Here is a 16,332-nt window from a genome sequence, read left to right as displayed (position 1 = left end):
CCTTTATTACCACGAGCAACTGACCTGTCCCAACACGCGCTTACTCACTCATGCACACACACACACACAAAAAAGGAACTGGTGCCCCCAGAGGCAAAATCACTGCTTATTCTGTATAGAGTAAAGCTTGCAGTGCTGAAGCCCAGAAGTGAGTTCACATGGATTCCCTCGTTAGATTTCGAAAGTTTTTTTTCCCCTTTCAATCTATGCACCAAATGAGGTTGTGGTTAACGTATAAGCCTAAGAGAGTTTCACACTTTGTTCTAAAATGAATGACACTATAATTGCTTGGGTGGTTTTGCTTGCTACAGAGCTTATTTTCTCAATTCATCCAAAATCCAGTGCAAATATTCCATCGGAAACCCATGGTGGAGATCACTTCCCGGGCTGGCCTGCAAAAAGATATCATCTGTAGCACCCTACCGACTCTGATATATCCTTCTGTGTTGACCCATTTTCAAACTAGTGTCCCTAATTTTGGCATGTCTTTACAGGCGAAAACGTTCAGAAAATGTAATTGAAACGCGTTGTGAGCTTGTGCAGCAGCTATTTTCGCTAGTTTTTGAAAACAGATATTAAGTGGTATTCATTCATATTCATTGTGTGTTTCTGAGAATGTTTTAAAGGAGAGTGGACAAGACAGAATGGCTGGCAGAGTTTAGCAACAGAGCAGAGGTATTCCGGGGGACCCTGATACTTCCTGAACTGCGAAACGGCCCCATCCCCCCAAACACTAAAATAACTCTGACATAACATACTCAGCTTAAATGTGGCAGACAAACTTTTTGCTCTATATTTACGCAACACACAACCTGAATCAGGCGTTTCTCCTTCCATCGTTCCACATCTCTCTCTCTCTCTCTCCCCCGATTTCCTAGTCCTGCATGCTTTTGAACACACAGTCACATGCACACGCGCACACACACACACATCCCCCAGAGTAGCCTATATTTACACAGTAATCTATACTCTACACACATCTTTATGTATTTATATAGTAAGACACACACACACACACACACACACACACACACACACACACACACACACACACACACACACACACACACACACACACACACACACACACACACACACACACACACACACACACACACACACACACACACACACACACACACACACACACACACACACACACATCCCTGTCCATCTCTACTACCCTACCCCCATATACTCAGGACTCAGGACTCTATCAATGGGAATCCTGTCCCCTTCTTCAGCTGCAGGAAGAGAGAGCCACACCGGCCCACATTCCTCTGAGAGGCAGAACGAGAGAGAGAGGGAGAGAGGGAGAGAGGGAGGGGTGGAGAGAGAGAGGGAAAGAGAGAGGGAGAAGTAGTAAACCGGTGAGGAGGAAGCAAGGAGGGTGAGACGGAGTGAGACGGCACCGTATGTGTGAGGAAAGCAGAGCTCTGTGAAGCAGACTGGAGAGAGAGAGAGAGAGTGCATGGCTGAAAGAGATTAAAAGAAAAAAAGTGAAGTGAAGAAGTGGGACAGAGTTTGAGAGAGTTTGCGTTGAGCGGGGGGGGGGGGGTCGGAGAGGTGGAGGGCAGGGTACCAGGTGAAGAAGGGGGCGGGAAAAAAAGAGGGGAAAAAGGGAGAGAAGGGGACGGAGGGGAGCAGGGTAAAGGGGGCAGCAGGCATCACCACCACGGAGGAAGCAGACAGAAAAGGCAGCCATTGTGTGTGTGTCTCGCGCGGGACTCCGTCCGTCCCCCATTGAAGCAGACAGAACAATCCATGCCCTGTGTAAGGAAGCACAGGACTGGCTGGGGACGGGGACGGGATGGGGGGGGTGTAGGAGGAGGAGTCGAGGCCATGTGGAACACCCCCCTCCCCACCCCACACACACACACACCAAACCAAGTACTGAATTTGGTGATCCTTGAGCGATGCACTGACTCCCCTTCCTGCTCGCACGTTGTACTGTTTCATAGGTCACTGTGGATGACAGTGTCACAGCTGACATAGCTGCTATGTAGCCTTGAGGACTTCCAAGCTACATGATGATTTAGGAACTCTTTAAATGACATGATACTGATTTCTAACATGCTGCTATTTTCAGGCTTTTCAGGCACAGAACACCTCTGTGTGTTGTTGTTGCCATATACAGTACAGTATATAGCAACATATATATTTATTTTATTTTCAGAAAACTTAGGTCAGGATTTAGAAGGCGTTTTTAGAATCGGCCTCAGGCCTAAATGGGTTAACTCCTTGAACTGCAAACAGAAAGCCTGCATAAACAAGAGTTTCACCTCACTTTTACCTGTAACAGTGTTGTGACAATAAAGTTGAATAATTGATTGATTGATTGATTGATTGATTGAGTGAGTGAGTGAGTGAGTGAGTGAGTGAGTGAGTCATGGACAGAGAGATAAACTCACGGAGGAGGAGGAGAGGAGAGTGAAGGAAAGGAAGAGAGAGAGAGAGAAAGAAAGAGAGAAAGAGAGAAAGAGACCAGAAATGAGGAGTGATGAAAGCAAGAGGCAGTGAGTGGTCTACCACCAAAACACCCATTTGGAATAACACACACACACACACACACACACACACACACACACACACACACACACACACACACACACACACACACACACACACACACACACACACACACACACACACACACACACACACACACACACACACACACACACACTTGTGCATAGTCTAAAAACAGATGTGCTCTGCATGTGCTTGAGCATTTATGTCCATGTATGTTATTTTGTCCCTAACTGTTTGTTCAGTAAACTCCATGTATGTCAGTCTGCTTTTATCCATGCATGTATTATGGTTGAATGTGGACCATATGAAGTCAGGTCTGTGTCTTCATGTCAGGTTCTAAATGGGGATAAAACCAGGTGCAGAATGAAGCACCTGTAGGTCAAATAATAATCTTATTTTTGGTCCTGGGTAAATATTTCTCTGTTTGTCCTTATGTCATACTGTCTAAAAACGCCAGTAGCTATTTGTCCCCCGTCTTACTGAGTACCTCATGTCCAAAACTGTTACTTTTCAGGATTCAAATAAAAGTAGCAGATCTACAAGCTGAAAACGCGTCGCTTCGTGCCGCGTTTCGAGCTTGCAGATCTGCTACTTTTGATACTTTTGTGTGTCACTGTAGTACGATCAAGTAGGGGGTTAATTTACGAAAAAAACACAAAAAGTAAAAATATGGAGATAAGAGGTTTCTGCCCGACAGCAACGATATAAAAAAAACACCTCGGATAAAGCTTATCCTGACAACAGAGAGAAAGAACAGAAGTGGATGGATACTAACTTGGGATGTTTGTCAAACATGACAGGCAGGTACTCGTCTACAGGCAGCATCCTGCTGAAGGGCTGAGCGTCCAACAGCTTCCTGGCGCCCTGCAGCGACAGCGCGTAGCCCAGCGTCCAATAGGAGTAGTCGGCCACCACCAGGTTGTTTACTCCTTCTACCGAGCGCTCTGGCGATTGCACCTGCATGCGCTTACGCCCCACATAGCTGCCAGGAGGGGACAGAGACAGAGACACAAAGAGACAGACAGACAGACAGACAGACAGACATGTAGTGTTGTTGTTAGTAGGAATAAACACAGAAGCACCCGGGTGAGGAAGTGGACTAAGGGGGGGGGGGCGTGCGTGCGTGCGTGTGTACACATATGTGTGCTCTTACATGAGGTCCCAGTCCAGCTGGACCTTCTCTATATCCTCCATGATGATCTGTAGCCGCCTCTTGAACCTGGGCTCAAACCTTACGTCATCCTCCAGGACCAGAATCGTCTGGAGGCCACGTTCCACCATCTGCTCACAAACAAACAAACGGCTGATTGGACAGACCACCATGTCCTATTTATTACACTTCCTGCTTTTTAACCTTTTAGGTATATATGTCAAGAGGGTGAATATATATTGTTGCTGTCGGGCAGAAACTTAAAACGTAAATTAACGCCCTACTTCATCATACTACAGTGTCACAGAAAAGTAGCAGATCTGCAAGCTTGAAACATTTTGAGCTTGTAAATCTGCTGAGATACTTTTGCTATGTTTGAATTTGAATCCTGAAAAGTAATAGTTTTGGTTTCCACCCGACTGAGACGATAGGCTAAATAAAGATTAGCATGGTGAAACATCACATTTCAATTGGGCCTAAAGGTTTTGAACACACTACTACACTGATATCTGCCAGGTTACGAGGCAGTGCTAGATCACTAATTAAGCAATACTACCTATTGTATAATGTACATTAGCCAGGATGATGATTTTAGATGGCTGCCAATATTCATTGTTTTTTCCACTGTTGACTTGCTTCTTATACACTGACAGTGATGGCAAGCTGAGCGGCAAGTCGCCACATTTTCCATTCGCAAACGTCAAAATTTAAGGGCCATATTGCCATGAAACTCTAGGAGGGCTTTTAGTTACAGTCCTGTTTTTTAATATATATTTTTGGGGCTTTTCTGCCTTTATTGATAGTACATAGTAGAGGGAGAGACAGGAAACAGGGAGAGAGAGACGGGGAGTGACATGCAGCAAGGGTCGTCAGGCTTGGGAATCGAACCTTCAACTCAGGCTGCATTAGAGCCTAATATGTGGTATACTGGCTAGGCCAGCGGTGTTCTTGTTTTTAAACTGTTTGTATGTCAGTCTTCTACGTATTTACCTGTACCCATGTAGAGTGGTGGCTGAGGAAACAACCAATCTCCCCTCTGGTCAGTACTCTTTGCGAGTACGGATCCTTATAACCAGGCATCATCTCTATTCCCAACGCCTGCAGTTGGGATGTGTTCAGTGCTCTGACAGGGAGGGACACAGACAGAAGAGAGGGAATAGAAAATGAATTCATGTATCTGTTGTAGGGGTGTGCCGATACACTCATTTCACGATACGATACACGAAAGTGGGCTCACGATATCGCAACAATTTTTTATTTATTTTATTTTTAATTAACTTCGGCCATCATCTTCAGTCTAGAAGTGCTTTATTTATAAAACACATAAAAAAGTGTCTTACACACAAAAATAAATACAAATATAGCTGCAAGCAGCGATAAGCGGGGCCAGGGAATGCAGAAAGAAAAAAGAAAGAAGCAATGATAAGTAATATGCACAATAAGCCATAGAAACATAGAAGAATGAACTTGAGAGAAAGAAGACCACGCAATTAACAAATGAGCATTTTAAACCCTCACTAACCCTAACCTCAGTAAAACAACGCCTAAGCCTATCCTCAAGAAACACTATGTGTAAACCCAAGAATGCCAAATCATGATCACCTCAATACATTGTCGCGGACAGGGATCGAACCAGCGATCTACGGACTCCGAGGTTGCCTCTCTTCTCATTGAGCTAGATATATGGCCTCCCTGGTAGTGTCTGTTGATATTTATAAGTATTTCCGTCCATTATGAACCAAGCCTCTGTGTCCCGAACTACTCTAGATCACTGGTTCACAAACCATTTACCAATAAAGGCATTTTTGAGTCTCCTCGGAACGAAAACTAGTGAAAGTAGCCGATCTACAAGCTCACAAAACGTTGCTATCTGAAAAGTTGTGAGATTGTAGATCGGCTATTTTCACAATGAAGTTTGTCATACATAATCACCCTGTTAACACACCAGTGCATCTACGGAAATGCCCCCCCCTACCTCAAGGAATTGATCGAACCACAAACCGCCACCCGCAGCCTCCGCTCCGGAAATACTAACAAGCTTAAGGAACGGCACACCAATTATGCTAAGCTCACATTTCATATTACACACCATACAGTAAAAGTACCCCTCTAACTTTCATTAGCCCCACTAGAAAAAAATAAATATATATATATATATATATATTGCGATACAGTATGACGTCACGATACATATCGTCACGTTTTAATATCGCGATATATCTCGGGACGATATATCGGCACACCCCTATGGTATATCTGTTTTCAGCGTGCAGCACGTGCATAAATTAAGCATTATTATAGTTACCTCCCAAGCCTGATTCCGTGATAGTAGCCTACAGCTTGGATTGGAAAGCTCTGCGAGATCATTATGGATCATATATGTTTCACAAATGCTGGTGTGTCTTAAGACTATCTAACCTTCTGAAACTCTTGTCACACTGTTTACCGTAGAAAGGTTTTTCTCCCGTGTGGACAGCAAAGACATATAGATAGTTATAGTTGTTGCGTTTAGCGTAGCGACTCGTTGTGAGCTTGTCGATCGGCTATTTTCAGCAAAAGCTTTCCCCACAATAACAGAAAACAGAAAAGACACTAGCATAGAGCCCAAAGTCCGGAAAACTAAATTGACTTGAGTAAAAGTGCAAAAGTATTGGTACCGGAATGCACTTTCTACCAAAAGTAGAAAGTACTCATTATGCAGAACGTCAAAAAAATCTTTTGCAAATAGCTGTTGATCGGCTATTTTCAAATGGCCGAAATGTATAGGGCTGAAGTGGTTAATGTAGGTTTTGTAATAATAATCAAAATCTATAAAGTAAATAGTAACTAAAGTTGTCAATAATTGTAGTGGAGTGAAAGTACGGTATTTGCCTCTGAGGTGTAGTGGAGTAGAAGTAAAAGTATTGGAAATTGGAAATACTCAAGTAAAGTACAACTACCTCAAAATTGTACAGTACTTAAGTAAATGTACTTAGTTACTTTACACCACTGTGTGCAAGAGAGAGAGAGCGAGAGAGGTTGAGAGAGTCAGAGTGACATACTTGCCATCCACAGCGTCTGTGAGTGTGGCCTGCAGACCCAGAGAGGACATGGTGTTCAACATATGGGTCCTTCTGTCCAAACGACGTTTCAGGTTGATCAGGAAGACCTGTTAGATTCCAAAGAAACACAGGAGGAGAAAGAATTAACATACTGTAGGAGAAAGTAGAGACAGAAAGTCAGCGACATTTCAATGAATGTAAATAGTTATTAAAGGTAGGGTACGTGATTTTCTTTAGTTAAAAAACATTTTAAATAGCACTATATTCTGATAGTAGGGCCTTCTCATTGCTACAATGGAGACTCTCTCCATGTCTCTCCAGCTCTTTATTAAACAGAAAATGCATTTTCAGATAGTAATCATTGCTTTTAGAGTGATTGGATCAAATTGGTATCCTGATCAGAATATAGCGCCTTAACCTTGTAACAAAAAACGTTTTGTTTTAACCAAAAGAAATATCACGTACCCTACCTTTAATGTTAAATTGTGCTCTGAAACATCTTTGTTGCTGGTGCTTTTGCACATCATTTAGTTGTATTTAATGTAACACTGAACCTATTATTGAACCTAGTATTTTGCTAGTCTACTTTGCTGAGTGTTTTCAGACAGAAAAGTAATTTGCCGTGGTGAGAACGAAGGCTGAAGGAGGGCAGATCTGATGTAAAAAATACAGACATCAGATAAAACAGGATTCTGAGTCTGACGGTGACAGGCTTATTACCATCTCTGCCCTATGAATTCCTGTCATCATGGGACAATTAGGGAGGCTATTGAGAGACTGCAAAGCAAAACAAAACAATAACACAAAGACCAAATCCAAAGCAAAAAGAGGCAGGAACCAATAAGGATGGAGATGAGGGTGAGAGGGCAGGGAGGGGACAACAGTGGAAGGAAGGAAACTGGGACAGAGGCAGGAAGTGGGAGTGGCCGGCTGAAGTACAGTAAATATACAGACGGAGAGAGAGAAGTACAGTGGAGAGTTGGCGAGTCAAGCCTTAATTTCCCTGGACAGACCAGGACGTGGCTCTTATAACTCACCTCATCGAAACCTATCTTTTCCTGCCGTGCTGGCGGAGAGTCCAGGTACTGAGAAGGCTCAATGTTATCATGGTCAACTGTTGGCAAGAGAAAAGAGAGAGGACGGAAGGTTAAAAATAGCAGAATGGGGTCACGGAATTACAGTAGTTCTTTCTGGACAGTAGAGGTTTATTTACAAATCAAAGTGGGGAGAGGAATGATTATAAAGAGGCCTGGGAGTGGTGGAAACATACAGGGAAGAGGGGACGATACAGTGAAAAGGAGCAACAGCTAGGCCAGCTATTGCCTCGACCGCATGAATGTGGCAGGTTTGATTCCCAGCTTGGTATGTACAGGTGTGTTGCAAGTCCTCCCTTTGCCCTTCTCTGTTCAGTGACTCTAAGGCCTGTTTTATCTTCAATGATTTTCAGGTCAAGGACCCCTTAGCTGAGAGAGAGAGATGAAGCAGGGACCCCCACTACGTATGGAATAAAATTGTGTTGCAGATTAAACTTTTCATAGATAGCTTCATAGACAGCACTATCATGTTGGATTCGTGTTAATGAATGTTAATGAAAATAAACCACAACGCCTCATGCTGCGAGGCGTTGTGAGCTTAGAGATCGGCTACTTTCGGCTAACGTTCCCGTCAGAATAGGGATGCTAGGGTTCAACTGGTTAATGTTAAAAAAAATCCTATCACACAAAGATTTGGAGGCCCCTCTGTAGTAACTCTGAGGACCCCCTAGTGGTCCCGGACCCCCCTGGCCTATCTACAAGCTGAAACAAATCACAGCGAGATGCGTTGTGAGCTTGTAGATTGGCTATTTTTGTATGTAACACAGCAAAAGTGAGTAAGTAGGTTGAAAGAGGACAACGTAATAGAACTCAGCCAGGTCAAGGAGGAGAGGAGAGGAGCGAGGGAAGAAAAGGAGAAAATATACACATCTTAAAGTATCAAGTCAAAAGTGTAGCTAGTAACTGCGGGCAATATGTACCTCTATTCTTGAATACATGTAGTAATGTGTTAGCCTGGTAAACCCTCCCTCCGGAAAATCTCATTTCCATTTGATTTCAGGAGTGAGTCTGGCCTGAAGGCTTGTCTGGGCGTTTCTAGCGCATTACCAAAAAAACGAGCCTATCAGCGTCGTCGCTCATCGTTCTGTGATTGACAGCGAAAGTAGGCCAATCAGGTGGCGAGTTCGAGTGAGCCCGAATGGCACCGAGTGCAGCCTGAATGCAGCCGACAAAACACGAACGGCAGCCATCTTTTCTGTGCGCTATTTTCTCCGCTGTTTTTAAACTTCAGAAAGCTCTCAAACTTCTATTTTGAGGCACGGAATTTACTTATAAGATATCGTTTGGATAGAATTTAGTTGTTTAACTTCATATATGTGGTCAATTAATCATGACAGAGCCTATTTAAAAATAAAAATTTAGAGAACCGGCAGGGGCGGGCAGTGACACGCATGTATCCGAATAAGGCAACCTATTTTGGGCATGGCCGTCTCAAAAGTCCCGTTGCGTCACATAGTCTGGAAGTGGTAAAAATGCACTAGCTGAAGTGGGACACTGCTGATTGGCTGAAGGGGTTGTCAGTCAACGGTATTACTCCCGCCCAACTCCAGCCCACAGCCAAAATTGCAGAATGGGCGATCATGCCAGACTCACTCCTGAAATAAATTACAAATGAGATTTCCGGAGGGAGGGTTTACCAGGCTAGTAATGTGTTACCGTGAAGAACAAATCGTCTCTGTTGCTTTTCAGGATTCAAATCAAAAATAGCAGATCCACAAGCTCAAAACATGCTTCGAGCTTGTGGATCTGCTACTTTTGATGTTTTTGTGTGACGCTGTAGTATGAAGTAGTAGGGTATTAATTTACGAAAAAAACACAACAAGTTAGAGTATGGAGATAAGAGGTTTCTGCCCGACAGCACCGAAATGTCAAACAATCATACACATGTACTGTATGTGTAGACGTGGACACATGTGTGTGTGTGTGCGTGCGTGCGTGTGTGCATGCAAACTTACTCATGGCCTCAGTAATGGTGTGTATAAACCCCTCACTCTCATCGTCGACGTTCTGCTGGGCCTTCAGCGGAACCGGCAGGAAGCCATAATGTTCTCTGTTGCAGACGTACATCTGCACATCTGTGAGAGTACACACACACACACGCGCACACACACACACACACACACACACACACACAGGGAATAAGAGACAGTTCTGTAAACAGCAGAGAGAATTCTGTACACACCCTCTCGACCCAAACATTTCCAAACAAACATACATGCACAATGCTCACCTAAAAAACAATCTCACATCCCACATAAAGGTCTCTGAGCCGACACACGTGGACCCGGCTACACCAAAACACAAATATACAACTCACAGAACTAAATAAAAACAACACTTCATGTGGCCAGGCAGTCTATGACGCCAGCCAGCGGCCATTCCCTTCCTTTTATTTCACAACATGTTGTTTACTGTTGTTTCAGCTAGGCTATTGACGCAGCGTTTGAGCACCTCAATGGCTGACAGTTCCGAACGATGCGTGCAAGTGCTCCGGACATGATATCCATGAAGCGCTCCTCCGCTCACATGGCGACTATAACTCTTGACATCTCTGTGTGTAACTGACAGTCCTGCTGTTGTGTTTGCAGCGCTAGAACAATGCTGGCTTGTTTCATATCCGATGAACATGCGTGAGATTAAGGCAGATGAGGCAGAGTGAAGATAATAGGCTCCGTGTGTGTCATATGGCTTGATTCTGTGTGTGCTCTTCATTCCGTTATTGCGTGTGTGTGTGTGTGTGTGTGTGTGTGTGTGTGTGTGTGTGTGTGTGTGTGTGTGTGTGTGTGTGTGTGTGTGTGTGTGTGTGTGTGTGTGTGTGTGTGTGTGTGTGTGTGTGTGTGTGTGTGTGTGTGTGTGTGTGTGTGCGCGTGTGTGTGTGTGTGTGTGTGTGCGTGCGTGCGTGGGCATGCGTATGATGTGCATAACGATTGACAGGGAACAAACAGAACCATTAAGCAAACCATTAAATACCATTGAAGAGTTGAGTGGCACAATGCACACTTACAAAGCACAAACAAAACACTAACAAATTAACAGTAAACACACATGCAAGTAATCTCTGGTGCTTACTCTCCCGCTCTTCACTCTCACACACACACACACACACACACACACACACACACACACACACACACACACACACACACACACACACACACACACACACACAGGCAAGTACGCACGCACACACGTACACAAACACAAAATTTAATACATTTTCAAAAAATCAAATAAATATAAAAATCACACCCAGTGTGAAGTGGGCGTTGTGGTCACAGTGGTCATCACAGTGATGGAAGAAGTGATGGAAGAAGTGATGGAAGAAACCATAACTTTAAAAAAACAAATTTATGGTTTTTTTTAAGTTATGGTCCTATTTATAGGGCTATGCACATGTGTCATGTTTCCCTAGCCAATCACAGCCCTGAATAGACTGTGATTGGCCAATCACGGTGCAGGGTTAGGGGGGTACATTTGTGGCCAATCACAGCGCAGGATTTGGTGTGCAAATATCCAAACCTCACATATAGGGGCGGTTTCACCGCACAAAAATCACACCCAGTGTGAAGTGGGCGGTGTGGTCATCACAGTGGTCATCATAGTGATGGAAGCTCACTTAAAAAAAATATATTTTTAGAAGTGCATAATCCTATTTATAGGTTATTAATGTCATCATCAGGTGAAGGAGTTTAAGTATCTCGGGGTCTTGTTCACGAGTGAGGGGAGGACGGAGCAGGAGATCAGCCGGAGAATCGGAGCAGCAGGAGCGGTATTGCAGTCGCTGTACCGCACTGTGGTGACGAAAAGAGAGCTGAGCCAGAAGGCAAAGCTCTCGGTCTTCCGAGCAATCTTCGTTCCTACTCTCACCTATGGTCATGAAGTGTGGGTCATGACCGAAAGAATAAGGTCGCGGGTACAAGCGGCCGAAATGAGTTTTCTCAGACGGGTGGCTGGCATCTCCCTTAGAGATAGGGTGAGAAGTTCGGTCACCCGGGAGAGACTCGGAGTAGAGTCGCTGCTCCTTCGCTTGGAAAGGAGCCAGCTTAGGTGGTTCGGGCATCTAGTACGGATGCCTCCCGAGCGTCTCCCTAGGGAGGTCCTCGCTGCACGTCCCACTGGGAGGAGACCCCGGGGCAGACCAAGGACCAGATGGGCGGATTACATCTCCACACTGGCCTGGGAACGCCTCGGGATCCCCCAGGAGGAAGTTGCTAATGTTGCTCAGGAGAGGAAGGTCTGGAGCTCTCTGCTGGAACTGTTGCCCCCGCGACCCGACTCCGGATAAGCGGTTGAAGATGGATGGATGGATGGATAATGTCATCATGTGTCTCGCTAGCCAATCACAGTGCTGAATAGAGTCAGCCAATCACAGTACAGCTAGGGGTGTACTAATGAGCCAATCACAATACAGCTAATGAGGTGTCCCAACCCACTTATAGGGGCGGCTACACCGCCCATAAACAACAACCTAGAAGTAGTGAAAATAGCCGATCTAAAAGCTCACAACACGTCACGGTGCGAGCTTATAGATCGGCTATTTTCATTAGTTTGGGAGACTTAACATTTCTCTTCTAGGGACCACTGTCGTAAATGATGGGGCTGTCAGATACAATCAAGAGGATCAAATGTGACACTGATGAGTGTCCTCTCCAAAAGTTGAACTATTCAGCTTGAAGCTCCCTGGGCTCTCCACCAAGCAACGCTGGAGGTCAACATTGTTGAAGCGCGATGCTCAGGCGCTGGGAAGAGGACCCGCTGCAGCGCGTCTTTACCATAGACCAAAAAATAACATTTTTGGGCAGGATCTCCTCGTTGGTCAGTAGGAATGGAGCACTCATCCAATGTCATTTTGTCTATGCATGCACCTCATGGTACTCCAATACCTCAAAGGCACTAAAATCTAAACGGCAGACCTCTCAAAACAAACTAATCAGACTACTACTAGACCTGACACCTCGGACTCACCTAAGCCCTGTCCATTATGCTAGGGTGGGATGGCTCAGGGTTCAAGATACTCAATGGACCAATGCCCATGTACCTGTCAAACTACTTCAAATGAGTGAGAACACCACAGAGAGCTCCAATGATCTCATTCCCCCCAGATTCAGCACAAAGATGGGGATGAATCCATTCTACTATTATGCCACCAAAATGTGGAATGCCCTACACCACCAGCCATCAAAAAGTGGGACTCCTCCTTCAAAACCGCCATAAAAGAGCACCTGTCTGCAATTTGTAACTGGACCTAGAGTCTTATAGCTTGCCAAAAGAAATGACCCCCCACTGTTTTTCTGTAAATATACTTTTACTGCTCCTAGTATTGATGATTCTTGTATAGTATTGTATGTCTTTATATGTCTTGATGAATTGAATACATCCACAATGGAAACAAACCCTCAGGGCTTTTTGTGATATCCTTTTAGCATCATTGTATACTGTAACTGTACCTCTGTACTTTTTGCAAACTGTTAATAAAGTATTCAATCCATGAATCAATATAAATGCATGGCAGACTTTTCAGGATTCAAATTCAAAAATTGCAAAAATAGCATAAGCTCAAAACGTCACTTCGCGCCACGTTTCTATTTTTGCTACTTTTGGGTGAGACTGTATAGTATGACGAAGAAGGGCATTACAAAAATACATAAAAAGGTTGAAATATGGAGATACAAGGTGTGTGATATGGATGGTAGTACAGTGAGTGGTATGTTCCACATACGTGACCCTCTCACCTGCCTGCCGCGCCGAGAAGGCAAACACCATGATGTCGTCGAAGGCCCAGCTGTAGTCGGGGTGAGGAGGGTAGAAGGCCAGGTCCCGGCTGCCGTCACGACGCAGGTCCAGCAGGAAGGTGCTGTGCACCATGGGAACGCCGTAGCAACCCAGCCGCTTCCACTCCCTGATTGGCTGGTAGTCTGGAGTCCGCTTGTAGTAGCCCTGTGAAGGATGGAGAGTGATATTGGCGTGGGTGTGTGAGTGTGAGTGTGAGTGTGAGTGTGAGTGTGTGTGTGTGTGTGTGTGTGTGTGCAGACACACGTTTGTGTGCGTGCACGTTTTGATGATGTAGTAGTGTGACAGAAATTGGGGCAAAGATAAGTAAATGATGTAAAGAACCACATTTTCATTCTATCTTCATATGATTGGTCCTCACTAATGCTCACAAGTAAAACGCGCGAACGCGGGAAGCGAACGCAGCCCAATTTTTTTGTGTGTCTTTTTAAAATTGTCATGTTGTGTATTTACGGACTTGTAATCCGTGTTATTTCACCGTGATGGGGAGAGCGTAGAGAGAAAGTCACGAGACTGCCTCCGCCTCGTATTGAAGTTAATGGGGGGGGGATATGGTTCTCCTATGCACGGAGTTTCGGAGTTCCTAGTCATCTATGCACGGAATTGCCGTTTGTCAATCCGTGCTATTTCACCGTGTTTGGGGGGCGATCGGGTTGGTTTCATAGTAAGCTCCACTCTGAAATCTGTCAGCAGCCAATGAGAGCGTGAGTGACATGGGGGCGCGGCTGCACACAGGCAGCGCCACAGACACGCACACACACAACCCGAGCACGGTTTTATAGTAAGCTCCACTTGGGCGGAGGCGCGCTTCGTGCGCCTCCTTCCGCGTTCGCAATTATATAAGATGGTTCCATTTCTTCCTTTCAAAAGGGGCTCTGGACAGAAACCTGCCTACCAGTGACATCATCGGTAGGCAGGTTTGGTAGGTGGACTTTTTTTTCTCATTCTCATTCTTATTTTTATTAATGCAAGAACAATGGCTTCTTTTTCAGCATGCTAACTTTCCAGGAAGAGAAAGGCTGTAGTTTCTAGTAGCCTGGAATCCCCATCGATGATGTCACTGGTAGGCAGGTTTCTGAACTGTCCATTGCCAATGAGATGCAGAGTGAGTAGATGGAACTGTGCCATCGTATAATGAGCATTAGTGAATACCAATTATATTGTCTGTCGGGTGGAAACCTCATATGTCCAAAACAGTTACTTTTCAGGATTCAAATAAAAAAATAGCAAAAGTAGCAGATCTACAAGCTTGAAAACGCACTGTGCACCGCGTTTCGAGCTTGCAGAGCTGCTATTTTTTATGCTTTTGTGTGACGCTGTAGTATGATCAAGTAAATAAAGCATTATTAATTAACGAAAAAACACAAACAGTTCGAATATGGAGATAGGAGGTTTCTGCCCGATATGAAGATGTGGTTGAAAATGGGTGAAGTGCTCCTTTAAGGCCCCAAAAGGGTATTTTCTTTAAGTCCATGTGTTTACCTGCGGGGTGATGCCACACCAGAAGTTGGAGTAGAGAGAGCGAGACTCCATCATAGGAGCCACCAGGGTGAGGTTCTCTGCCATCAACAGGTTCAACACACGGGGGTTGGTCAGCAAGTTGTCACTGTCTGCAAACTGGACACACACACACACACATGAGAAGACTTTCATATTTTAACCACTTAAACCCCAGCATACATTTGTTGTGGGGAAAGCTTTCACTGAAAATAGCCGATCGACAAGCTCACAAGTGTTTTTGTATGTTTTTTTGTGTGGACCCCAGGAAGACTAGCTGGTTGCTATGGCACCAGCTAATGGGGATCCTTAATAAAATCAAAATAAAAAAACAACGCGTTGCAACGCAACAAGTTGTGAGCTTGTCGATGAGTAATATTTTCAGGGCTCTATACCCTGCATGGTATAGAGCCCTGAGGGACTCCGGTCAACCATGCAAGCATGGATTTCTTTTCGCGTTTGAGTAGGCGATGCCCCTGCGGCTTGGGAGCTTCACAAGCCCAGAGGGGAATATGTCATGGCACCAGTAGCAAAGTGTATATTTATTAGGTGTGTGTGTGTGTGTTTGTATTTTCATTTGCAAGATCCCCTAATTGATATCCATTACAGCAGGGCTAGGTGTAGCGAAATTAAAATACCAAAGAAATGTAATTTTTTTTATGTAGGATATTTTAATTTCGCTACACTTAAACCACACTGTACTAAAGTACAAATGTCGGCCGTTTATTTATTTTATAGGTCCAAGTTTAAGTGTAGCCGACATTTGTGCTTTAGTGCTACTGCGTCCTGTCTTTCCAGTGACTGGGGGGCATCAGCATTTTACTCAAACGCAAAAAGATAAATAGTCAACCATATAGGGTTTAAGTGGTTAGCAACTTTAAGGCTCATCATCAGCTTTATTAAATACTGTACACAGTGGAACAAGGACATGAGACACAAGTAAAGATTCAAATCCATGATGTCATCAATTAAGTCTGTGTCTCCAGTATGTACAATAGCACACATCTGGTTTAACTACCAGAGCTCCAGGACAATTCAAGTTAATGAAATTGTTATAAATTAACACAGATTCTAAAATATGGAAATAGGAAGAAAAAAAAAATTTTACCAGTAAAAACAATGAGACATGAGTCTCTTTAACAAGAATGAACTGGCCAAGAGGCGGGTAGCTTACACAGGTCCACAAGAAAGACATACTGTACATAAAAGGACATTACATGAATACAAA

The 16,332-nt window shown here is 44.4% G+C and overlaps 1 protein-coding gene across 1 annotated transcript in view; it reads right to left on the bottom strand.

Moving 5' to 3' along the window:
• Nucleotides 1–16,332, bottom strand: part of colgalt2b (collagen beta(1-O)galactosyltransferase 2b) — a 51,832-nt gene that overhangs the window by 3,742 nt on the left and 31,758 nt on the right. The window contains exons 4-11 of the mRNA XM_080431928.1: nucleotides 15,090–15,224; nucleotides 13,550–13,754; nucleotides 9,773–9,892; nucleotides 7,761–7,837; nucleotides 6,724–6,830; nucleotides 4,673–4,805; nucleotides 3,686–3,813; nucleotides 3,308–3,514 (exon numbers count right to left, since the gene is read on the bottom strand). Coding sequence (XP_080288054.1) covers nucleotides 3,308–3,514; nucleotides 3,686–3,813; nucleotides 4,673–4,805; nucleotides 6,724–6,830; nucleotides 7,761–7,837; nucleotides 9,773–9,892; nucleotides 13,550–13,754; nucleotides 15,090–15,224 — 1,112 coding nt within the window. The remainder of the gene's footprint in view (nucleotides 1–3,307; nucleotides 3,515–3,685; nucleotides 3,814–4,672; nucleotides 4,806–6,723; nucleotides 6,831–7,760; nucleotides 7,838–9,772; nucleotides 9,893–13,549; nucleotides 13,755–15,089; nucleotides 15,225–16,332) is intronic.

Source organism: Gymnoscopelus braueri, assembly GCF_963280865.1.
Source record: "Gymnoscopelus braueri genome assembly, chromosome: 6".
In the NCBI taxonomy this organism is placed as follows: domain Eukaryota; kingdom Metazoa; phylum Chordata; class Actinopteri; order Myctophiformes; family Myctophidae; genus Gymnoscopelus; species Gymnoscopelus braueri.
This window is presented reverse-complemented; position numbering and strand designations above follow the sequence as displayed.